Source organism: Aquarana catesbeiana, linkage group LG02, assembly GCF_042186555.1.
Source record: "Aquarana catesbeiana isolate 2022-GZ linkage group LG02, ASM4218655v1, whole genome shotgun sequence".
NCBI lineage: Eukaryota > Metazoa > Chordata > Amphibia > Anura > Ranidae > Aquarana > Aquarana catesbeiana.
The window spans coordinates 811842589-811869525 of NC_133325.1; the positions used below are offsets into that span (position 1 = coordinate 811842589).

General features: G+C 43.1%; 1 protein-coding gene across 2 annotated transcripts in view; it reads right to left on the reverse strand.

Moving 5' to 3' along the window:
* Positions 1–26129, reverse strand: part of LOC141129516 (uncharacterized) — a 125541-nt gene extending 99412 nt beyond the window's left edge. For both annotated transcript variants that reach the window (XM_073617597.1, XM_073617598.1), the window contains exon 1: positions 26051–26129. In XM_073617597.1, coding sequence (XP_073473698.1) covers positions 26051–26102 — 52 coding nt within the window. In that variant the 5' untranslated portion in view covers positions 26103–26129. The remainder of the gene's footprint in view (positions 1–26050) is intronic.
* Positions 26130–26937: the final 808 nt, after the last annotated feature.

Sequence of the window (26937 nt, forward strand, 5' to 3'; positions counted from 1 at the left end):
GGCCCCAGGCCCTATATACTCTGAACAGCAGTATACAGGAGGTGCAAACAAGACAGGGACTGTAGGTTTGTTGTTAAGTAGAATCTGTTTGTAATTTTGAACGGGTACATTTTTAACATGTAGCTCCAGCCAAAATATATATTTTTAAGCTTTTTGGAAAACATAGAGAAGGGTTATCACCCCTGTGACATTTGTTTTGCTGTCTGTGCTCCTCTTCAGAAGATTTCACCTCACTTTTTGTCCCAACGACAAATGTTTTTTGACAATTTGGGGTTTTTAGTGAAACAAGGATTGGAGATAAAGCATCAGTGGAAAGGAGAAACGTTTTTCCCATGTTAACTCTTACAGGAGAGAAAATTTGGCTTCCTAGGGGTAGATTTCATCTCACTTCCTGTTGTCTCCTTCCGTTTGGAAGTAGGAGTCGTTTGTAAGCTGGATGTTTGAAAGTAGGGGCCTGCCCTATATACTCTGCAGAAATTTGGGCCTTAGGTGTTGGTGTTGCCACAACACTGGAAGCCCTCACAGGGCCCTGCTGTGAAATATTAGATCAAGAATTGTAATTACATGCCCCTGTTGAACAGGGGCAGAAAAATTGGGCCTTAGGCACTGGTGCCACAACACTGCAACCCCTCACAGATACTCTAGTTGGAGCACAGGAACGAGCCCTGCTGCAAAGTATTGCATCAAAAATTGTAATTACACGCCCCTGTTAAACAGGGGCAGAAAAATTGGGCCTTGGCCACTGGTGGCAACGCCCAGAACCAAAAATGTTCTTACAAGCTATCAGCATGAAAATTGAGGAGGAAGAGGATTGTCACTCAGCATAACAGTATAGTCACTCAGCATCAGCATAGGCAGTCTTGAAGGGATCTCACATTAAAAAGAAATCAATCGGTTACATCAACATCATGTTCTTGGTAGCTGGTGATCCAAGACTGATTCATTTTTATGAAGGTCAGCCGATCGACCGATTCAGTGGACAGGCGCACCCTGTGGTGATCGGTTTCAAAGCCTCCAGCAGCACTGAATGTGCATTCCAAAAGAACGCTGGATGCAGGACAGGCCAGTAGATCAATTGCATACTGTGCAAGCTCTGGCCAGTGACCCATCCTCAAGACCCAGTAACCCAGAGGATTTTCAGTGGGAAAGGTGTCCAAGTCAGATCTTGCCCCTAGGTATTCCTGCACCATGTAAAACAGACGCTGGCGATGGTTGCTGGAACCGATCATACCTTGGGGCTGCGGACTAAAAAATTGTCTGAACGCATCGGTCAGACAGCCACCTTCTCCACAGCTCCTTCTGTGACTGACCGAAGCCTCAGCAACACGTTGTCCAGGAGGACCAGGAAATTGTAACCTCCCAGGTAGGGATGAGCTTCGAGTTCGAGTCGAACTCATGTTCGACTCGAACATCGGCTGTTCGCAAGTTCGCTGAACAGCGAACAATTTGGGGTGTTCGCGGCAAATTCGAATGGTGCGGAACACCCTTTAAAAGTCTATGGGAGAAATCAAAAGTGCTAATTTTAAAGGCTTATATGCATGGTATTGTCATAAAAAGTGTTTGGGGACCTGGGTCCTGCCCCAGGGGACATGTATCAATGCAAAAAAAAGTTTTAAAAATGGCTGTTTTTTCGGGAGCAGTGATTTTAATAATGCTTAAAGTGAAACAATAAAAGTGTAATATCCCTTTAAATTTCGTACCTGGGGGGTGTGTCTATAGTATGCCTGTAAAGGGGCGCATGTTTCCCTTGTTTAGAACAGTCTGACAGCAAAATGACATTTCAAAGGAAAAAAAAGTCATTTAAAACTACTCGCGGCTATTAATGCATTGCCGGTCCGACAATACACACAGAAGTTCATTCATAAAAACGGCATGGAAATTCCCCACAGGGGAACCCCGAACCAAAATTAAAAAAAAAAAAAAAAAATGACGTGGTGGGTCCCCCTACATTCCATACCAGGCCCTTCAGGTCTGGTATGGATATTAAGGGGAACCCCGCGCCAAAATAAAAAAAAAATGGCATGGGGTCCCCCAAAAATCCATACCAGACCTCTATCCGAGCACGCAACCTGGCAGGCCGCAGGAAAAGAGGGGGGGACGAGAGAGCGCCCCCCCTCCTGAACCGTACCAGGCCACATGCCCTCAACATTGGGAGGGTGCTTTGGGGTAGCCCCCCAAAACAACTTGTCCCCATGTTGATGAGGACAAGGGCCTCATCGCCACAACCCTGGCTGGTGGTTGTGGGTGTCTGTGGGCAGGGGGCTTATCGGAATCTGGAAGCCCCCTTTAACAAGGGGACCCCCAGATCCCAGACCTCCCCCCTGTGTGAAATGGTAAGGGGGTACTTACCCCTACCATTTCACTAAAAAACTGTCAAAAATGTTAAAAATGACAAGAGACAGTTTTTGACAATTCCTTTATTTAAATGCTTCTTCTTTCTTCTATCTTCCTTCATCTTCTTCTGGTTCTTCTGGCTCTTCTGGTTCTTCCTCCGGTGTTCTCGTCCAGCATCTCCTCCGTGGTGTCTTCTTCCCTTCTTCTCCTCGGGCCACTCTGCATCCATGGCATGGAGGGAGGCTCCCGCTCTTCTCTTCTTTTCTTCATCTTCTTCTCTTCTTCATCTTCTTCTCCGGGCTGCTCCGCATCCATGGTGGCATGGAGGGAGGCTCCCGCTGTGTGACGCTTCTCCTCTTCTGATGGTACTTAAATAACGGGGGTGGGGCTACCCGGTGACCCCGTCCCCTCTGACGCACGGGTACATGACGGGACTTCCCTGTGGCATTCCCCGTGACACCACAGGGAAGTCCCGTCAAGTCACCGTGCGTCAGAGGGGGGCGGGGTCACTGGGTGGCCCCGCCCCCCGTTATTTAAGAACCGCCAGAAGAGAAGAAGCGTTACACAGCTGGAGCCTCCCAAAGATGTTTCATCCTCTGCTCCCTCTGCGGTGGCAAGATAATGGCAGCAACCTTACCCTTCTAACGTGGATCAAGGAGGGTTGCCAACCAGTAATCATCCCTCCCCTTGATACCACGAATACGAGGATCCTTCCGCAGGCTTTGCAGGATCAGGGAGGCCATGCAGCGTAGGTTTGCTGAGGCATTCGGTCCGTAGTCCTCTTGGTCATTAAGCCAAGTCCATGGGTTTCTTCGGACTGTAAATGATCCTTTGAAGACTGCTGCTGATGCTAAGGGCTCCACCTCCATTCTGACACAATCCTCCTCCTCCTTGTCCTCTTCCTGTGTGATCGACGGGCACGCAGTAACACTGTCTGGATAAAGGGGGCCTTGAGAGGTATAGAAGTCCTCCTCTTCCTCCCTCTGTTCTGCCTCAAGTGCCCTGTCCATTATTCCACGCAGCGTGTGCTCCAACAGATGGACAAGGGGGACAGTGTACCTGATGCATGCACTGTCACTGCTCACCATCCTCGTGGCCTCCTCAAATGATGACAGGACAGTGCATGCATCCCTGATCATAGCCCACTGGCGTGGGGGAAAAAAAACAAGGTCCCCTGACCCTGTCCTGGTGCCATAGTTGCCCAGGTACTCATTGATGGCCCTCTGCTGCGTGTGCAGCCGCTGCAGCATGGCCGACGTTGAGTTCCACCTGGTGGGCATGTCACAGATTAGGCGGTTCTTGGGCAGGTTAAATTCCTTTTGGAGGTCCGCCAGCCGAGCACTGGCATTATATGACTTGCAGAAATGCACACAAAAATATTTGGATAAATTTGGAGACAACGAACGGATTGAAGCAGAGATATCTTCCCTGTTCTTCAAACTGTCAAAAAACCTAGAGAAGAAGTCTCTTCTCTTCTGGCATACCAAATCCTTTCAAGATTATATAACAAATAATATCAACCCATTGGGACTCCGTGTCCAGATCTTCCCTACTTTGGAAGACCTGGACACGGACTTCAAATCAACATGGGAAAATATACTACAAACATGCTCACGCAATCTTATGGAAGCATTAATTGACGAATATACAAAAAGAACCAAAACATTAGATATGGAAATTATTAAAATCTGTGAACACCTAAAAGAACTTAAAAAACACACCAGTCATAAACAAAGAGAAAAAACTCAAAATTCATCTGGAATCTTTTAATAAAGATATCCTTATTAAAAAGAACCAAAAATTTCAGAGAGATAAGAATGCATTTGAAGCTGGGAAGGCATATAAATGGAACCAAAATAGGAACATAAATAGAAACACTAATACAAGATCAAATTTTCACTCGACTAAACCCTCATCCCACAACCTTCCTTCCACCACTTCTAAACTAAAACCTACACTCGGCACCAAACGCCAATTCCAAGGCGATTCTTCACAAGATCACCTACCCAAAAAACAAGTTTCAGAAAGGACACCCATATCCTCACACATTAACTCTGTAACTCTTGATAAACCTACTGACGTGTCCATATCTCACCAGGCACCACAGCAACATATACCCCCTACTAGTCAAGACATCACCAAGACACAGAAGCTGAATCGTAACAACTCATCTTTTTTAGACCAAGTACTGGCAGGTGTAAAACCACCTCCACCCAAGCTCAACACCTATACACAAATGACACTATAGAAGTTCACCCCAACACACCCAAACACATCGATTTCGACCTCAGTATTATCAATTTATCATCATACCCCCTATCGACGGGTGAAATAGCTGTTCTAAAGAAAGGCCTAAACTTCTGTCCTAATCACAATCTTGACAAATTTGAGCTCTATAAAGATCTTCAGCTATTTTCCGTAAAGTGATCCTTAAAAAACTCTATCAAAAACAGGATACCACAATGAGTATCATCCCTCACGAGACCCAAGCCTTGGACCAGCTAATTGCTCTCCTAGAGGAGAGCGATACAACTGATCTAATTGATCAAATAGACCTCTCCCAAATCCTACAATCCATAGAAAAATTGGATATGGCTGATCAAACCCTTCCAACAATGTTGAAATTAAAGAAAAAATCCGACCTCTGCCCACCACCTAGCACCTGCCCAAATGCAGCAGCCTTCTTGAAACTCATAAACAATGATCTAGATAAACTTAAAATACAAATGAAAGGACCTTCCAATCTAAGTCCAGAAGAGTCAGACGCATTAACCTCCCTAGCTACTAACAATAAAATCACCATAAAACCATCTGACAAGGGAGGAAACATAGTTGTCTTAAATACTTATACTTATTGAAAGCTACTTCGCCCCCTGGCCTTAACGATGCAATTTGTTTTAAACCATTCCTCAAGGGTTTCAACTCCAGGGGAATGGAAAAATAAAACATTAATACATTGAATCCTCTACATCTATTGGCAACATTAAGAGAATATCACCTGTTCCTAAGTTGCATCAACTATATACTTGCAATCACGTTTAAATACTGTGGAATAACTTTATACTTGAGATACGCTGTAAACGTTGTGGAACAATACTATACTTGAAATATGCTGTAAACTTTTGAGTTGTCTGACCCAATGCATACATGTCTTGAAAACAAACAAGACCCTAAATTCACCAAAATTAATCCATATATTTTTTGACAATGTTTTTCCCTATTGCAAAACATTTCTTGTACCTCCTTTATTTCTCGTATTTTCTTATAATACCTTTAAATACAAAAGTAAGCAAATATGTATGCATTCATGCAGGTAACTCAGGAGGATCACTGTGACAATACCTCTAAGTATCAAATTTCCTGTGAATGCCTGTTAAGCTGGGTAACCACAACCAGCAAATTGATGTATTGACCCTTGTCTTTTGATCTATGATTTGTCTGCTCTATCAAAACCATCAAGCTTATATGCAAATATTAATATAAAAAGATCTAACTTGTCCACCGATTTGAACCAAACGACTAACAAACATGTGTGCTGTTAAGCTAAACTGTATAATGTCATAAACCTTATTGATGAAAATGCCTCAATGTACCTGTATATAGTCTATGTTATGTATGCTATCGCATAGCCTCTAAAAGAGTTACATACAATTAACCAGTCCTTTTGTTTGCCCACAAATCTATCATGCCAAATTTGTTTGCTGTTTTCTGCTTAATTCTCTCTGTGCATAACCGATAACCTTTATGATGTATTTACACCTTTTTTGTCTTAAGATCTTTAATAACCTCTATAACATGCCAATAGATCCTTGTTTATCTCACCCTCTCGAGCCCTGTCCGGGTGCGCCTGCTTGTAGCGGTTGCCCGGCACGGAAAGCCGCCCAGAAAGCTTATCTGGGCGGCACCGTAGGAGGTTACCAGGGCGACGCTACACCTACGCCCACTACCTCCATATTACCACTCCGGCGGACATGCGCAGTCCGCCGGTGAGGCATTCCGTGCCGGTGGGACGGGTGTGCGTGAAGTCGCCCCAACGTAATTGCGTTCGCGCATGCCCGCCTCAGGGAGCAATATTGAGGCTTTCCAGCGTCACCAACCAGCTGAGCGCAATGATTGCGCCGGCTGATTGGGACTCGTCTTATATATAGACCGACCCCACTTATTCCCAGCTTAGGCGTTGTACCTGCCTGGTGCTGGGATGTGGGGCTGGCCGACCTTTAATATCATCTAAGCTAAGGTATTGAACTACTCTCTTTTACCACTGAAATGCTGGACTTATCCCTTCACTTTTCAAACTTATTTTCTACTGGTATAAATACTGTTTGTGTGCCATCAATGCTTTATTCCCCCCTAAGCTTAAAAGCTATCTAGAAATATGTTACTATTATGTGCTGTCACTGTAACATTTTGAATAACCCTATGGGAATCTGGAATGTTCCATCCATATATATATTTTATGTTTACCTTTTGATATATATTGTTACTGCAATATTATAAATAAATCTATAATATCCTGCAACTTCCCACATAATTATATATATATATATATATATATATATATATACACACACACACATACACACACACACATACACACACAATCTAGATGAACTCTTCCTTTTCAATTATGCCCTTGAAGAAGGATTGAAATAGAATGTATTCCGAAACGCGTCGGACCTGAAAAGAGTTCATCATATATGTGCTATCTTTTAACAGAAACAGATAAGAAATTGTTCAAAATTATGTTTACCACATAATGTGTCTTTGTGGTTTGTGATGCCTATAATGTTTAATATATGAGAATTTTTGAATCAATAAAAATACTGTTTTATTCTTCACATTAGTGTGTACATTTTACAAAAAACTGTATGCAAGTGCCAGAAAAATCCACTTAGGGGAACCCCATTTTCTTTGAATGTAATTTTTGGATGTGGCACGGCCTCCCCCCCATTAACCTAGGAGAGCTAGTTACTCTCTCTTATTGCAGAAATGCACACAGACTTTCCTGGCCTGCCTCAGGACATCCTGTAAGCCCGGGTACCTGCCCAAGAACTCCAAAGTTAAGGGCGTGAGCCAAACAGGGCACATGGGTCAGTTGTCCCTGTTGGAGTGTGGAGAGGAAGTTGGTGCCATTGTCGCAAACCACCATACCTGCCTTAAGCTGGCATGGCGTCAACCACCTCTGAACCTGCCCCTGCAGAGCTGACAGAATCTCTGCCCCAGTGTGGCTCCTGTCCCCCAAGCACAACAGCTCAAGCACCGCATGGCATCTTTTTGCCTGCATACTTGCGTAGCCTCTTGAACGCCTACGGAGCACCGCTGGTTACAAGGACAAATCAGCACAGGAAGAGGCCATGGAGGAAGAAGAAGAGGAGGAGGTGGAGGAGAGAGGTGTGGCAGAATCACCACTAGTAGAATTTGGGAGGCGTGGTGTTGGAACAACCTCCAACACTACTGCACCCTGTCCTGCATCCTTCCCAGCTGTCAGAAGAGTCTCCCAGTGCACGGTGAAAGATAGGCAACATCCCTGTCCATGCCTGCTGGACCATGAGTCAGTGGTAATATGCACCTTACCGCTGACCGCCCTGTCCAGCGAGGCCAAGACATTGCCTTCCACATGCCAGTAGAGAGCCGTAATCGCCTTCTGTGAGAAAAAGTGGTGTTTGGGAACCTGCCACTGAGGAACCGAACATTCCACAAACTCACGGAAGGGGGCAGAGTCTACCAACTGAAAAGGCAGCAGTTGAAGTGCTAGCAATTTAGCCAAGCTAGCATTCAACTGCTGGGCATGTGGATGGCTGGGAGCGAACTTCTTTCGGTGGTGCAGCAGCTGGGGCAGGGAAATTTGCCTGGTACAATCTGATGTTAGTGTACGGATAGCAGATTTCCCGCAAGAACTTGGCTGTGACACACCTAATTCTACACCTTCATTCCTCTCAGTGCAGGTTTCAGAGAGGACTGAAGGTATAGTGGGGTTGGAGACCCCAGCTGATAAGGAGCAAGGAGAGGTCTGCTTTGTTCTTTGGTGTGGGTCTTTTAGGTACGCTTGCCAATGAACTGCATGGCTGGTCGACATATATCTGGTCAAGCATGTGGTGCCCAAGCGGGAGATGTTTTGGCCACGCGAGATACGCTTGAGACATATGTTGCAAATAGCAGTGGTGGGATCTGATGCATTCGTCTCAAAAAAGGCCCACACCAAAGAACTTTTGGAATAATGAGCAGAGACAGCAGCGCCCAGCACATGCGGAGCTCTGCAGTGTGATGCAGTCAGTGTGCTGCCCTTAAGCTGGCCCCTGGAGGGCATCCTGCCTCATTGGAGATGTGCCTCCTCCTCCTCTCTCCTATCAGGCACCCACGTGGAGTCAGTGACCTCATCATCCCCTCCCTCCTCATCACTGGAGCAAAGCTGGCAGTATGCTGCAGCAGGGGGAAAATGACTGCCAGATTGCGGTCCTTCTTGGGCACCCCCTCTCTCTGGGTTCACATTACTGCCTTCCTCTAGCTGAGTACCATCATCGGAGCCTTCAAAACGCTGAGCATGTACCCAACACTGTGGTCAAACAGTTCGGGGGACTCCTCAGGAGGACATAGTGGGGCTAGGGAAGGAGTGACTGATGCCAATGAGCCTAGGGAAGAGGCCGCGTTGGCAGCTGCTTTGCCAGACAAAGTACCCTGAGCTTGGGTGAGAGAGGATGAGGAGGATGAGGACGGCTTGGTCATCCACTCTACCAAGTCTTCTGCATGTTGCTGCTCAACACGGCCAGCTGCCAAAAAAAAAGGACAAGCGTTTCCCACGGCCACGTGCTGATGAGGATGCACCGTCTCCGCGACCAGCACTGGTGCCTCTAGACACAGAGCCTGCTTGCCCTCTTTTATTGGCTTGTGACTGTCTGCCTCTCCTTGTTGGCCTTCCAGACATACTAATGGCCTGCAGTGAGATGTAGCTGCACAAAGCTGGGATGTATATATATACTGATACTGCAGCTAGCAGAATCAACTGCCTGCCTGTAGTATTATTAGTATGAGAACACCAGCAATTGTCTTCAGGTAGCTTTAGGTTTACACTGTGAAGAGGACACAGTACACTAACTGTAAATACTGTAGCTGCCTGCCTGTGGTACTAATAGGATCAGAAAAACACCAATTTTCTTCAGGTAGCTTTAGGTGCACACTGTGCAGAGGACGCACTACACTAACTGTAAATACTGTAGCTGCCTGCCTGTGGTATTAATAGGATCAGAACAGCAGCAATTGTCTTCAGGAAGCTTTAGGTGCACACTGTGCAGAGGACGCAGTACACTAACTGTAAATACTGCGGCTGCCTGCCTGTGGTACTAATAGGATCAGAAGAACACCAGCAATTTTCTTCAGGTAGCTTTAGGTGCACACTGTGCAGAGGACACAGTACACTAACTGTAAATACTGCAGATGCCTGTGGTACCAATAGGATCAGAAGAACACCACCAATTTTCTTCAGGCAGCTGTAAATACTGTAAAAACACCTGCCTGCCTGTTAGTAGGAAGAGAATAACAGGAACGGATCTAGCTAAACTGAATACAGTGTATAATAAATAAATTATATACTACACACTACACAGGGCCGCCACGCAGGTGGCCTTATATAGTGTGGGGCGTGTACTAACCCCGAGCCATAATTGGCCAAACCCACCGTGACTATGGCCAATTACGGCTCTCTGTACAGACGGCGCTGTGATTGGCCAAGCATGCGGGTCATAGTGCATGCTTGGCCAATTATCAGCCAGTAATGCACTGCGATGCCGCAGTGAATTATAGGCCATGACGCGCCACTCGAATTTGGCATGAACGGCCCATAACGTTTGAAATTCTACAAATGGTCAAACATGCGATGTTTGAGTCAAACATGGGTTTCGACTCGAACTCGAAGCTCATCCCTAATCCCTAGTACATTTGCTAATACAGTGCAGACAGTGTACACAGTATCTAATACAGTGTGTGCAGTTTTTACTACACTTTTGGTGGTGTACACAATACAGTGCAGCCGTAGTACAGTTTCTACTTCATTTCTGGTGGTATACACAGTACACGTACACAATACAGTGCATCCATAGTACAGTTGCTAATACAGTGCAGGCGGTGTACACAGTATCTAATACAGTGTGTAGAGTTTCTACTACACTTCTGGTGGTGTACACAGTATCTAATACAGTGTAGTGTGGTGTTGCAAAACAAAATATACATCATGTCCGGAAGGCCACCAAGGAGAGGCAGATGCTCACAGGCCACTAAAAGAGGGCAAGCAAGCTCTGTGTCTACAGTCAACAGTGCTGGTCACGGACATGGTGCATCCTCTTCAGGTGGCAGTGGGCCACGCTTGTCCTTTTTTTCTGCTGCTGGCCGTGTTATTGAGCCACAACATGCAGAAGAGTTGGTGGAGTGGATAACAAAGCTGTCCTCATCCTCCTCATCCTCTGTCACCCAGGCTCAGAGTAGTTTGCCTTCCAATGCAACTGCCCAAGCGGCCTATTCCACCGGCTCCTTGTCCACAGTCACTCCTTCCATAGCCCCACCATCATGCACCAAGGAGTCCCCAAAACTATTCAACCACAGTGTCAGGTACATGCTGCTGGAGGATGCGCAGCGATTTGAAAGCTCCTATGTTGGTTCCCAGGTTGAGGAAGGGAGTAAAGTGAGCCTAGAGAGGGGGTGCCCAAGAAGTACAAGAAACTGGCAGTCATGTTCCCTCAGCTGCAGCATACTGCCAAGTTTGCTCCAGTGATGAGGAGGGAGGAGATGTTGAGGTCACTGACTCTACTTGGGTGCCTGATAGAAGAGAGGAGGAGGAGACATAACTCCAATGAGGCAGGATGTCCTCTAGGGGGCAGCTTAAGGGCAGCCACCCTATTGCATTACACCGCGGAGCTCCACAGGTGCAGGGCACTGCTGACTCCCTGCTGACTTTTAAAAGTTCTTTGGTGTGGGCCTTTTTTGACACATGTCCAGCAGATCACACCATTGCTGTTTGCAACCCATGTCTGAAGTGGATCAAACGTGGCCACAACAGCAGCTACTTGGCCACCACATGCTTGACCAGACATATGATGACCTGCCATGCAGTGCATTGGCAACAGCACTTGAAAGACCCACATCAAAGTGTTGTGGATTACATTTTATATTTAGAATATTTAGAATTATGAGAATTTCTTTGAGGCCTCAAAAGAAAGCAGATGAACCATGATTATTGCAGTTATTGAACTGTTTCCCTTTTGGAGACCTTTAGAACAAAATAGACATTCTCATGTTTTTCCAAGTTTTTCTACTATATCAAATATTGAAGACTTTTACAAGCATGTATTGTGAGGAAAACTCGATGGAACAATGGCTGCTCTCGTCACAAAACAAGGAGATATTTACATGGTATTAGTTAATAAACGAAAACTACCCTTACAGCCAAAAGAAACAAGGTTATACAGACTATTTTCACATAGAAATAACCTCATCTGGCCTAAACCTATTGTGTTCAAGTGAGGGGCTGTTTAAATAGCTAACACCTTGGCTAACAAAACCCATTGTGTGAATTTTTAGGAACTGTTTAGACAAACAAGTCATCTCTAAACATCCAGTGGGAAAGATTTGAAATTGGTGCAAGTCAAAAATATTTTAAAAGTATCTATAAGGTTATTATAAGTCATTTCAAACTATCTATGACATTGTAGGTCACAGAGACATATTATAATTTTGGCATCTGCGGACCCAACAACTTTGGTATAAAAAAATATATATGAAAGTGTGATTTTATAAGTAGAAGTGTTTGAAGAAACTAATTAGTATTAGGAAAAACATATCATTATGATTATAACTATATAAGACGGTAGCCTATGTTTAGATAAACAATTATTCATTGGATATGCCAGAATTTTACATGTATCCAGATGGATAATCATTTTTATGTAGCATTGATTAATATATATAACAACATGGGTCTTCATAGATAGACCAGTTTTTATAGACATACATTTAGAGAGACACAGATATATAACCAGTTATGTAAAAATGATTAATCAAGATTATACTGAGTGTATTTTACATTAGACTGATTACCAGAATATTTAAAGGTATATACTATCCTTACCATTATACACAATATGAAAATAGAACGTATTAACTTAAAAGGATAGACTCAGGGGGGCAGGAGGCGGAGCCTAGCGGAGCAGACATGCATTGTTAGAGCTCCACACAGCTGAGGAGAGAAGAGAAGGACAAAGTGGAGCCTGCAGGCTCAAAAGGTATCCATTTGAACCTTTTTGTCCCTGGGAACAAACTGTGAAAGTTTGGGCAGGAAATATGGTACTGGGAGGAAACCGTGGCAGAAATAAAAATCACCTCACAAAGAGCTCACAGGCACTCACTGCAGCTGAAGCAGCTCCAGTCACCTCACAAGATACAGCATCAGGGCGCTCTCACAGACAGAAAATGTCACAGCAAGACTCTCCATTTGAGTCAGATACAGAACAAATCCTCTCACAAACTTCTCCACAAGCCTCCTCAGTATCCCCGGTAATATTATTACAATTTGAAAAGATGCTTCATAAGGCTTTAAAACAAACCTCAGACCAAATAACAAAAAGCCTAACCAAAGAAATAAGAGAGCTGGGAAACCGCACCGCAGCCTTAGAAATAAAAATGGATGAAATTGAAATTACAACCCAAGAAAATATAACAGAATTGGAACAATTAAAAAAAGAGAATTTAATACTTCAAACTAAGCTCGAAGATTACGAAAATAGAGCCAGACGTTCAAACTTGCGCATAAGGGGAATACCTGAAACTGTGACAGACCTGCAATCTACTATTACTGCTCTATTACAAGAACTAAAGCCAGATATCCCTATTGAACGTTTAGAACTGGACAGAGTACACAGAGCCCTCACAGCCAAAAAGAAAAATGGACCCCCACGTGATATAATCACAAAATTTCATTATTACAGAACGAAAGAACAAATACTAATTGCTGCAAGAGAAAAAAAGGAACTTAATTTTCAAGGACACAATTATCAAATTTTTGCTGACCTATCCCAACTTACTATTACTAAAAGACGATCCATGAAACCCCAACTAATGGAACTGCAACGCCACAACATTATGTATCAATGGGGCTTCCCCTTTTCAGTCAGATTTAACTACCAAGGTACAATTTACAGAAGCAGATCAGCAGATGAACTACAACAAACCCTTTTAAAATTAAATCTGACAGAACCCACAAGCAGCAACTCTTCCACACGCAGAAGAATGGCGTCATCTTCACCTTCAGGCAGCACCCAGAAAATTTCAGAACAAAATGGGAATCATCATTCTCACAAAAGAGGCCGTTATGCCACATCATCCATGGACCAAGAAGATTCAATGGACTGACATCCTAATTCCTGATATCTCTTCATTTATTATACTAAGAGATGGTTCTCTATAAAAAACCTGTATTTATAACTGAATGTAACTGCATTCTGATAGTCACACACTGTGTGGGATCATGTTACATTCCAGTTATATTTCTTATTACTTCTGATTCATATAGCCTTAGAATATATAAGTGAAATAAGGAAATTCTTGTTCAGTTATATATTATCAGGTAATAACAATAGATTTATTACTTTTTAGGACAAATATGTTCAATAATCCAGAAGTAATGGAAGCTTTTTCTTTCTTTTCTTAAAACAAATATATTATTACCTAACTAGTTCCTAGAATTATGTTTTTGTTTATTCTAATCTGAAGCAATACAACCTCAATTTTATGAGTTAACATATCTAAACAGTTACGTATGAATAAAATATGTAATTGTTTACTCTAAAAGGGTTAAAATCCCAAAATAATTCAAACTATCTTCATCAATACCAAAGTTATTAACAGTACCTTTCTAACTGAATTATTTAGCCTAGGGCAAGACTAACCATATACAACCACCCTGGAATAAATAATTTCAACAAAAACTATATTCTGCACTTCAATTAATGAAACATCATTTTGATGTCTTTTGACATAGCACTTCTCTCCTGTAAGCGGAAGATCCGTGTACCCCCATTAGCCCTCCTCATTCTCCCAACCATATTATGTGGGAGTGTGACGAAGGCACTTATTCCCCTGAGAGAGATATTTATTCTCTTTCACGGGTAAATTGTGATTACTTGCAAAAAATAATTTATACAATGTATCATCTAATCTCATATGTTTTTTGTTTACTCTTTACTCCAGAATTCACTGGTTTCTTTTCTATCTATTCATCTCTTCAGTCCACACAGGTTGATCTGCGCAGTCAGCTCTGCATAACAAAAAGTAAGTCAAAACTATTTGAGCTATTGCCATGGCACCACTGAATATACTTTCCCTGAATGTTCAGGGAATAAATGTCCCACAAAAAAGGACCAAAGCCTTCCGTACTTTCCATAACAAGAAGGCTCACATAGTATGCCTCCAAGAAACACACTTCACCAAAGATTCTACTCCAAAATATATTTCTCCTTTTTATCAACAAATTTACACGGCTTCTGCCTGTACCAAGCAAAGGGGAACTAATTGCATTTCACCGATCCACACCATTCACCTTATCATCAGAAATTAAAGACCCAGAAGGTAGATACCTGATACTCATGGGTTATATAATGGATACAGCAATCACGGTGATTTCCTACTACGCTCCTAACAAACAACCTACACCATTCCACTCACATATATTACAAGTGATTAATACACACAAAATAGGAACAGTGATAATGTGTGGGGATTCGAACCAGGTCCTCCTCCCATTTCTAGATAAATCACCTTTTACACCATCCAAAATAACCTCTAGATTACCTTTTTCTCAACTTCTTTCCAAATACAATCTGGTAGATTCATGGAGAGAAAGTAACCCAATGAAAAAGAAATTCACTTATTTCTCGCACCCTCATCAAACCTTCACCAGAATAGATCATATTTTTCTAACAATAGGAATGATACCAGAAATTATTGCATCAGATATAATTCCGATTCCGTGGTCTGACCATAATGCAGTATACACTACTATAGCCTCAGCCATACCAAAAGCGCATGACCCAACGTGGTACTTACCGGACATAATGCTCAAACACCCACTACATCAGATGGCCATTGAACAAGCTTTAAAGGAATACATATCAATTAATAATACAACAGACATCTCCCCAATAACACTGTGGGAAGCTCATAAGCCTGTCTTGCGTGGTACAATACAAAGACAAATGGCACTATTTAAACGGGAACGCAAAAATCTAGCAAAAAAACTAGAACTCAATTTTAATGCAGCCTACATATCATTTCAAGATAATCCATCTCAGAGTACAAAATCTCATCTGGAAAAATCTAGATTGGAATACGATCTATTTCTCACTGAGTCAGTTGATAAATCCCTCAAACGCTCCAAACACAATTTCTACATGAATACAAACAAACCAGGTACATCTTTGGCTCGGGCATTAAATTCAACTAACAAATCTTTCAAACCAATACGTTTGAAATTATCAAAAAATGTTTACAGTTGTAATCCAGTTAAAATAGTCCATAAATTTCACTCACATCTCGCAACTTTATACAAGACAAACAATGAATTTAATCCTACAGAAGCTGAATCCTTCTTCTCAAAAATAACCTTACCTGAGTTATCTCAGAATCAAAAAAGCAGTTTGGATGAGCCTATAACTATAGATGAAGTTGCTAACGCCATAAAAGACCTAAAACTTAACAAAAGACCAGGCCCAGACGGCTACTCGGCTTTATACTATAAAACATTCTCAGAAATACTCTCTCCCATTCTCACTGAAACTTTTAACAAACTTCTAGATGGACATTCTTTTCGGCAAGAAACACTAATGGCAATTGTTTGTATGATCCCAAAACCCCTTTCTGATGATACTTCCTGTGTGAATTATCGGCCTATCTCTCTGTTAAACCTCGATATTAAATTATTAGCAAAAATAATAGCAAAACGCCTCAATAGCATTATAGGAAAATTAATACATAGAGATCAAGTAGGCTTCATGCCAAATAGATAGGCAGGCGATAATATACGCAGGGCAGTGTTATTGGCACATATTGCTAAAAAACGGAAAATCCCTTTATGTTTTCTATCTCTCGATATTAAGAGGGCATTTGACACAGTATCCTGGCAATATATGCAATATTCATTACAAAAATGGGGTTTTGGACCCCACTTTTTAACATGGATCAAAGCATTATATAATAAACCCAAAGCCTATATAAAATATGCTGGATACAAATCTGAAGCCTTTAATATCGAAAGAGGTACCCGACAGGGTTGCCCATTATCTCCCTTATTATTTGCCCTTATACTCGAACCCATGGCCCAATACATCAGAACAAGCCAAACTATAACTGGCATTGAAGTAGGAGGTATTACACACAAATTATGTATATTTGCAGACGATATATTACTTTTTCTATCATCACCACAGGTCTCTGGTCCTAACTTAATACCAGCTCTTGATGGATTTGCAGCCCTATCCGGCCTTATGATTAATCCTAAGAAATGCCTAGTGCTTAATATTTCACTCACAAACATGGAATTGATCCCGGCTAGGGCTGCACTCCCATTCACATGGGCAGAAAAATCAATCCCATATCTTGGAATTCATATAACAGCATCTCATTCTGACTTATTCTCAACCAATTATCCTCCTGTATTAAGACAGATGACAAATCTAATAAAACAATGGTCGCAACTTCCTTTATCCTGGATAGGGAAGATTAATGCAATCAAAATGACTATTCTACCCAAATTGCTTTATCTATTCAGAGTCCTCCCTATTCCAATTCCTTCCTATTTTTTGAGAATAGTACAAAAAAGAGCAACTTCGTTTATATGGGGCTCTTCTAAACCACGTATACCTATACACACACTACATCTTCCCAAAAATAAAGGAGGCCTGGGATACCCTAATTTTACTAACTACTACAGAGCAGCACATTTGGCCAGTCTGTCCAAATACCATGCAAAACAGGAAATCCCATTATGGGTATTTATAGAGGCTTCAGAAAATGACCCTCTATTAATATCAAATTTATTATGGCTTGATCCTAAAGACCGCTTTAAAATTCATAATCCCATAACTAAACACTTCTTATCTCTCTGGGATAAACAAAACCAAATATCAGTTACAATCTCCACACAATCCTCTCCTTTCTTTTATCAGAAATCCAGCCTTTTATCCGGCATGGATCTACCCAAATTCTTTTAAAGCTTGGACAACATCAGGCATTCAGACACTAAATGACTTCATAGCATCTAAATCATTCCTTTCATTCCCATCGCTTAGAGAAAAATATGATCTACCAAACTCTGAGATATTTAGATATCTCCAAATCAAAAATTTCTATACACCATTCCTAAAGGGGGATACACCATTATCCCAATTATCCATTTTTGAATCAATCTGTACAAAAGATCCATTTGCTAAAGGTACAATTTCATCACTTTATAATCAATTATATGGAGTAGCAAATCTTAATAGACCCTCTTACGTTCAGAGGTGGGAGGAGGACCTGGGACAAACTTTAGAAGACACGGACTGGTCTAACATATGGCTCACATCTAAGTCATCTTCACCCAACATCTTAGCACTGGAGACAAATTATAAAGTCCTAACTCGCTGGTACCTTGTACCCGCTAGAGTGGCAAAATATTCATCTAATACCTCAGCTCTTTGTTTTCGAGGATGCCCAGAAATAGGCACATATTTACACATATGGTGGACGTGCCCAGTAATCCAAACCTTCTGGAAGGAAGTCTTCATGATTGCATCTAAAATATTTAAAAAAATAATACAACCAGATCCATATTTAACTTTACTTAATCTAAAACCGGAATGGTTAACACTCTCTCAATTCAAACTTATGATCCAACTAATAACGGCTGCAAAACAAACAGTGGCCAAGGCATGGAAATCTCCTACATTGGTACTAGCAGAAACAATTCACAGAATGAATAATACAATGTCCCATGCTAAGATGGTAGCCATCGATCAAAATCAAATTCCAAAATTTGAAAAACTTTGGCATCCTTGGATAAAACAACAGTTCCTGTCAAACTTCAATGACTCTGTCCTGTTGCCATGGTAACAGATTAAATGACTTACAGAGACACCCATTCTAAGGCTTCAAAGAGAACTAAAAAGAATAATAAACTGACGAGCGGGACAACCTTGTGGACCATACCTCTACCTTTCAACCCTTTTTCTTCTTTCTCTTTCCTTTTCTCCACCTTACGATTAAAGCTCATTATCAGAATTTATTTGACCTATATACACTCTACTTGCAAACAATATGTATAGTAGGTATAAATCATTTAAATACCTACAAAAGTAACTAAGGAAATGATATATATCTTTAATTTAGGTTTACGTGAACCCAATGTTTAATATTTGAAATTTCATGATATTTACCTATATAAACCCTACTGTAAAACAATGAGCTTACTTTATAGATCCTTGTAAACTTACTTTATGTATCTTTATAACATTGTATACTCAATAAACTTCTTTTGACAAGGAAAAGGATAGACTCAAAACACACGTGAGACACCTGGTGGTTGAAGGTGGTATTATTTGAACTCACTAAATTTGCGAGAAAGGTAAATGATTACGTTTATAACCAATAGAAAAGAAGCCACGTCCTTTTGGGCAGAGCCATTATAATTTTTATGGTCTTATTATCTGAAATGGTATTTAGAGGCAAGTAAGATGCGAGGAAAGGAAAAAGGGGGAAAAAGATGGAGAGGAAGTGAGTTCAGGGGGAGAGCTCAGGGGGAAGCTCAGGGATCCATCCTGAGGGGGGACACTGGGGAGATACACACACTCCCAGACTGGCACTCATGCACCATGCATGAATACATATCTTACATTCATGAAGATTCCTCAACACCTAATACTTAGAACTCGGAGGTCACAAGAAGTAAATCCTCTTTAAGAGTATCCATTTTGAAACTACGGCAGCCATCTTAGCTCTGGTAACCAGCCAATAGGAACAGTAGCCATCCTGGAATGAGTAATTATGTCATGTTGATTTTATCTTGTATGTTCTCTCAAATATTGATACGTTCTCTCAAATATTGATGTATTGAATATTATACAATTGATAATCATTATCCCGAATCAATAACCGATTCAAATTCAAATTTTTCATTATATTTTTCTTTTTGCATAGTTGCCACATTTATTGACAAAACAAACGTCTAATTTATTTCACATTGTTAACCACTTACTTACCTGCAGTATAGTAACGGTTGGACGTGTGAAATACAGACATTCTGTTTAATTGTCAAGTTCACAAGGTTATTGATTCTACAGAGAAGTTATCTTGGTGGTATTATGTCAAAGGGACGGTACGCCCATTTTTGCAAGTGTTTTTATTGATTTTCAAGACGTTCGTGTAACGCTAACGGTATCTTAATTTCATGTGATTATTTGTGTTTGTTAACCAATAAATGACTATTTTGTATGCTCACATGTCTCCGTGAATAAGTTTCACATGCATAGACTGTGTCATATAGATTGATTTTGTACCTTAAAAATATCTTCGTTAAAAATTACTTGATAATAATTATTGTGCGGGAAACCTGTCCCTAAAATGGCACATACTTATTATTACTTATTATTCACGACAAAAGAAAAAAGGCAGACTTCTCCTTGCTCCTCATCTGGGATCTCCAACCCCACTATACCTTCAGTCCTCTCAAAAACCTGCACTGAGAGGAATGAAGGTATAGCAATAGGTGTCCCAAGTACTTGCAGCCAATCTGCTAGCAGTACACCGCCATCTGATTTTAGCAGGCAAATTTCCCTACCCCAGTTGCTGAACCGTAAAAAGAAATTTTGTCCCAGCCATCCACATGCTCAGCGTCTGAATGCTAGCTTGGCCAAAGTTCTAGCACTGCAACTGCTGCCTTTTCAGCTGTTAGACTCTGCCCCCTTTCGTGAATTTGTGGAATGCGCTGTACCTCAATGGCACCAACGTTCCCTCCACCCTCCGACAAGCACACTTGACCCATGTTTGGCACATGTCCTGAATTTGGTGGTGCAGCAGTTCTTGAGCAGGTACCCAGGCTTACAGAATCTCCTGAGGCAGGCCAGAAAAGTCTGTGGTCATTTCGGCCAGTCATACAATGTCAATGCTCGGCTGGCTGACATTCAAAGGGAATGCAACCTGCCCACCAACCGCCTCATTTGTGACATGCCCACCAGGTGGAACTCAACGTTGGCAATGCTTCAGTGGCTGCACATGCAGCAGAGGGCTATCAATGAGTACCTGAGTATGGCACCAGGACAGGGTCAGGGAAGCTTGGCTTTTTTTCACCACGCCAGTGGCCACTGATCAAGGATGCATGCACTGTCCTGTCACCATTGGAGAAGGCCACAAGGATGTGAGCAGCAAAAATGCATGCATCGGTGATACTGTTGCTCTTGTCTTCCTGTTGGAGCACACGCTTTGTGGAATAATGGACAGGGCACTTGAGCCAGAACAGGGGGAGGAAAAGGGGGACTTCCTTACCGGAGGGGGAGGAGGAGGAGGAAGAGGAGGACTTCCTTACCGGAGGAGGAGGAGGAAGAGGAGGACTTCCGAGGAGGCGACTCAGCAGCAGTCTTCAAGGGATGTTTTTCAGTCCCCAGAAATCCAAGGAGTTGTACGTGGCTGGGAGGAGGTTGTTACGGATCATGTGACCCAGAGGACTCAGAATCGAATACCTCTTCAAACTTATGCTGCATGGCCTCCCTGATTCTGCAAAGCTTCTGAAAGGACCCTAGGATTCGTGGTATCAAGGAGAGGGATCATTACTGGCTGGCAACCCTTCTTGATCCACGTTACAAGGGTAAGGTTTCAGAACTCATCCTGCCTTCGCAGAGGGAGCAGAGGATGAAACATCTTCAGGAGGCCTTGAAGAAAGGTTTGTGCAATGCATTTCCAGACCCTGGGAGGTTACAATTTCCTGGTGCTGGACAACATGTTTCTGAGGCATTGTTCAGTCAGAGGAAGAGCGGTGGAGAAGGTGGCCGGCTGACCAATGCCAAACAATTTTTCTGTCCTCAGTGTCAAGGTCTGATTGGTTCAAACAACCATCTCCAGCATCTGCATTACATGATGCAGGTAATATCTAGGGGCAAGATCAGACTTGGAGACCTTTCCAACAGAGCATCCACTAGGTTACTGGGTCTTAAGGATGGACCACTGGCCAGAACTTGCTCAATATGCAATTGAGCTACTGGCCTGTCTTGCATCCAGTGTTCTTTCTGAACGCACATTCAGTGCTGCTGGAGGGTTTTTAACGGATCATAGAGTGCGCCTTTCCACAGACTCTGTTGATAGGCTCACATTTATAAAAATGAATCAGTCCTGGATCAGCAGCTATCAAGCACCTGATGCTGATGTAACTGATTGAATTTTCCATGGATGTGGGAAACCTTGAAGACTGTATATACTGAGTGACTATTCTATTCCTCCTCAATCTTGATGATTCTAGCTTCCAACAATATTTTTGGTTTAGGGCACCACCACTACCACCCAAGGCCCAATTTTTCTGCTCCTGTTTAACGGGGGCGTGTAATTACAATTTTGATCTAATATTTTACAGCAGGGCTCATTCCTGCACCCAACAAGAGAATCTGTGAGGGGTTACAGTGTTGTGGCACCACCACCATCCAAGGCCCAATTTTTCTGCCCCTGTTTAACAGGCCCATGTTATTCCAAATCTTGATCTAATATTTCACAGCAGGGCCCGTTCCTGCACCCACCAAGAGGATCTGTGAGGGCTTACAGTGTTGTGGCACCACCAACACCTAAGGCCCAATTTTCTGCAGAGTATATAGGGCAGGCATATAGTATATATACTGCTGTTCAGAGTATATAGTGCCTGGGGGCCCCCACACCATTGTGGGGTTCCCCTTAATATCCATACCAGACCCAAAGGGCCTGGTAATGGACTGGGGGGAACCCATGCCATTTTTTTCAATGATTTTCATCTATATTGCCTAGACACGACAATACATTACAGCTGCGAGTAGTTTTAAATGACTTTTTTTCTTTTAGAAATGTCATTTTGCTGTGGTATTGTTTTAAACATGGGAAAAATGCACTACTATAGACACCCCCCAAGCACAATATTTAAAGTAAAAAGAAAAAACTGCGCTATTTCACCTAAAAACAACAAGCTGCAACTTAAAAGTGATATACACACCAACAGAATTAATAAACAAATAAAACTGCACTAATAATGAAGGGTCAAATGTATCAACAAATGAAAACTAAATAACATTATTGATTAATATATAAAAAAATGCAATAAGTGAAAAAGAAATCCTTTTCATAAAGGTTCTGAAAGGTTAAGTGCTATTACTCCCTATAACAGGCATGTCCAAAGTCCTGCCCACAGGCCAACCGTGGCCCGCGTTCCGGTTTCGGATGGCCCACCTGGTAATTTTGACATGTATATCTTTTGTGGCCCCCAACGAATCCCCAAGCACCAGGGGCCACAAAAGATGCACATGCTGGTTGCCTTGGAGGGGACAGGGAGGGGGCGGGACCAGTGCTGTACAGGAGTATTTCCTGTTTACACGGCAACCTCTGTAAAAGGAAGTCCTGTCTCCTGCGCTGCCATTGGATGACTGTTCTGTCCATCACAGGAGGCGGGACTTTCTATTAAAACAGGAGTTTCTCCTGTATGTCTGTCAGCAATCATCCCGCCCCTCCCTGTCTCCTCCAAGGCTGAAGATGTGCATGAATCAGGCTGCGCTGATGAGTCTACATTCAGGGCAAGGGGGGTGCTACATTCAGGGCAACTGGGGTGCTGCATTCATGACAGGGGGGTGCTGCATTCAGGACAAGGGGGGGTGCTGCATTCAGGACAAGGGGGGGTGCTGCATTCAGGACACGGGGGGTGCTGCATTCAGGACACGGGGGGTGCTGCATTCAGGACACGGGGGGTGCTGCATTCAGGACAAGGGGGGTGCTGCATTCAGGAAAAGGAGGGTGCTGCATTCAGGAAAAGGAGGGTGCTGCATTCAGGAAAAGGGGGGGTGCTGCATTCAGGAAAAGGGGGGGTGCTGCATTCAGGAAAAGGAGGGTGCTGCATTCAGGAAAAGGAGGGTGCTGCATTCAGGACAAGGGGGGTGCTACATTCAGGACAATGGGGGTGCTACATTCAGGACAATGGGGGTGCTACATTCAGGACAATGGGGGTGCTGCATTCAGGAAAGGGGGGTGCTGCATTCAGGAAAAGGGGGGTGCTGCATTCAGGAAAAGGGGGGTGCTGCATTCATGACAATGGGGGTGCTGCATTCATGACAATGGGGGTGCTGCATTCGGGGCATGGGGGTGCTGCATTCAGGACAAGGGGGTGCTGCATTCAGGACAACGGGGGGTGCTGCATTCATGACGAGGGGTGTGCTGCATTCATGACAACAGGGGTTCTGCATTCAGGACAAGGGGTGTGCTGCATTAAGGGGGTGCTGCATTCAGGACACGGGGGGTGCTGCATTCAGGGCATGGGGGGGTGCTGCATTCAGGGCACGGGGGGGTGCTGCATTCAGGGCAGGGGGGTGCTGCATTCAGGGCAAGGGGTGTGCTGCATTCAGGAAAAGGGGGGTGCTGCATTCACGACAACGGGGGGGTGCTGCATTCAGGGCACAGGGGGTGCTGCATTCAGGACAAGGGGTGTGCTGCATTCAGGAAAAGAGGGGTGCTGCATTCATGACAATGGGGGGTGCTGCATTCATGACAATGGGGGGTGCTGCATTCATGGCATGGGGGGTGCTGCATTCATGGCATGGGGGGTGCTGCATTCAGGAAAAGGGGGGTGCTGCATTCAGGAAAAGGGGGGGTGCTGCATTGAGGACAATGGGGGTGCTGCATTCAGGACAAGGGGGCGCTGCATTCAGGAATAGGGGGCGCTGCATTCATGACAACGGGGGGTGCTGTATTCATGGCTTGGGGGGTGCTGCATTCAGGACGAGGGGTGTGCTGCATTCATGACAAGGGGGTGCTGCATTCATGACAATGGTGGTGCTGCATTCATGACCCCCATTCAGGGCATGGGGGTGCTGCATTCAGGACAAGGGGGGTGCTGCATTCAGGACAAGGGGGTGCTGCATTCAGGACAAGGGGGTGCTGCATTCAGGACAAGGGGGGTGCTGCATTCAAGACAAGGGGGGTGCTGCATTGAAAAAAGTTTGGACACCCCTGCCATATAACCAACATGGCAGCAGCAAGCCAAGTGCTCACATCTGTAGGCCAAAAGGATGTGAGCACTTGGCTTGCTGCTGCCATGTTGGTTTGATTTCTGAGAGGTTCTTTCCCACGTGTCCTCATTGGATTGTGAGCAGGTTATCTCCAATCTACAGAAATCAACATCACCAGAATCCACCCACCGCAATACAAGCTTGTTTGACACGTAGAGCATATGCCCTGGTGTGTTCAAACATTCTGGTAAGCCTCCTCTACTCATGGTGGTGGTTTGATCACAGTCACTTATTTGGTTCTAAGGATAGACATGTTTTCACTGAGTGGAACTGTTTGTTGCTGAACGCCACAATTTTATAACTATAGACTTGGATTATATACATACTGACGTTTTGGGTGCAGCATTTCCGGTATTGACATCATTATCAATACTTCCTATGTGTATCACGTACAGATTGATATTATTTTGTGTTTATTCACTTTGTTACTTTGTATGAAAATTGTACATTTTTTATTCACTGTTTTTTCATGCTATTGGGCATATAGCCCACTTCCCTATAGCGCTACACTTTTATTTGCACCTTTTTTTTTGCCATTTATCTAATTTGGTGTATTAGCTGCTTGTTATTTGGAGTAGCGCGAGATTATTTGCTATATCGCATTGATCCATGTCCCCTGGGGCAGGACCCAGGTCCCCAAACACTTTTTATGACAATAACTTGCTCATAAGCCTTTAAAATGAGCACTTAGAATGTGATGTTTCATGTTTGTGTCCTATAGACTTTAACGGTGTTCGCGTGTTGAAAAAAATTGTTTGCCTGTTCACATTTTCTGCTACGAACCGAACCGGGGGGTGTTCGGCTCATCCCTACTGACTGTCTAGTAGCACTGAACAGAGCCCTTTTCTATCTCTCTCCATGCCAATATCACACTGAAAATGATAATTGGGTGTGGGGCGGGACTAAGAGCAATGAGCCATGATTGGATAGAGTCATCATTACTTTCTGCAATCGTGGCTCTGACAGTGCTCTGTGCCCTGATTGGGCAAAGCTTTCATTGCTTCAGCCAATCAGGGCTTCCAATGCACTGTGCGGTGGTGTAGTGCATTGTGGTCATTCTGTGGACTGAACAAATGGTCGAACGCCCCAATAATTCGGTTTTGTCGTCCAACGGGCGAACAGCCAGTGTTCACCCAACACGAAATGTTAGTTTTCATGGAAGTGTGACTGAAGATACAAAGTACACATTTTATTCTATCATTTGTCTGCTTTATAATGACACATTACATCCCTGATACAAAGCATGGCTAGTTATTTACAGATCAGATAAATGATTTTTTTTACAATTTTATGCATTTTTTAATTCAATATTCTTTAAAATTGGCATATAAAAAAAAGAAAATAAAAAAGTTTAGAGATTAATTTTAAAACAATAAAAAATGGATAATACTTTATCACCTTTATATAATGTTCTTACATACCTCTGCCTGGATATAGAAGAGCCCACAGGAGGAGGACACGGAGGGAGAACATTGCTACAGTCGGGGTTTCTAGTCTGTGTGAAATAATGAAAAGTTATAGATTTACAGAAAACTCAAACAGGAAGAAGATTCTGTATTGCAAAACTTGTGTTTCCTCTTTATATCTCTGGGACTTTCTTGGTAAGATATCTGTGCTGAGTTCCTGGCTACTCACACCTCTGAAATCTTATCAGTTTGTTCCTCTTGTGATGAACGGTCTTCTCACTTCAGATCCCACAGTGGGTCCATTTGTTTCTCCGGCTCCCCCAATCACATACAGGTGGATATTCCTCCATGGGTGACCAGTTGGTACAGAGTAAGTAAAGTACTTGGAACCTTTCCCTGTGGCCCCTGTTCACACTGCCAATTTATTGACATGAGTAGGCATTTGCGACTACCCAATGACCACATGTTTATCCCCAAACATTTTGGCAATTGTCAAACGTCAGGGGTAGTCTATTTGTTGCAGTGTGAACGTGGTTGCTACTATGTGGACAAGACTATTCAAAAATTCTGGAGGCATATATCTATCGCCACATACAAAGTATGAGACAAAGTGACCCTGAACATATGTCCATGCTGGCTGCTACCCCGAGTGTCATTCTTGGCCCTGGATCGAGTCCACCTCAGTCCACGGGGTGGGGACTTCAACAAGTCCCTCCTCCAACATGAACGGTGGTGGATCTCTGATCTGAATTCCACTTTGCCCCAGTCCTCAATGAGGTCTTTAACTTCAAGCCATTTCTTCAGGGTTTCATCTCTGGAGGTTTTGAAAAGGACCTCTGATCTACACATGTAGGACTTCTCACTGTGGTCTCTATATCTGGGATGTATATAAGTTTTTAATT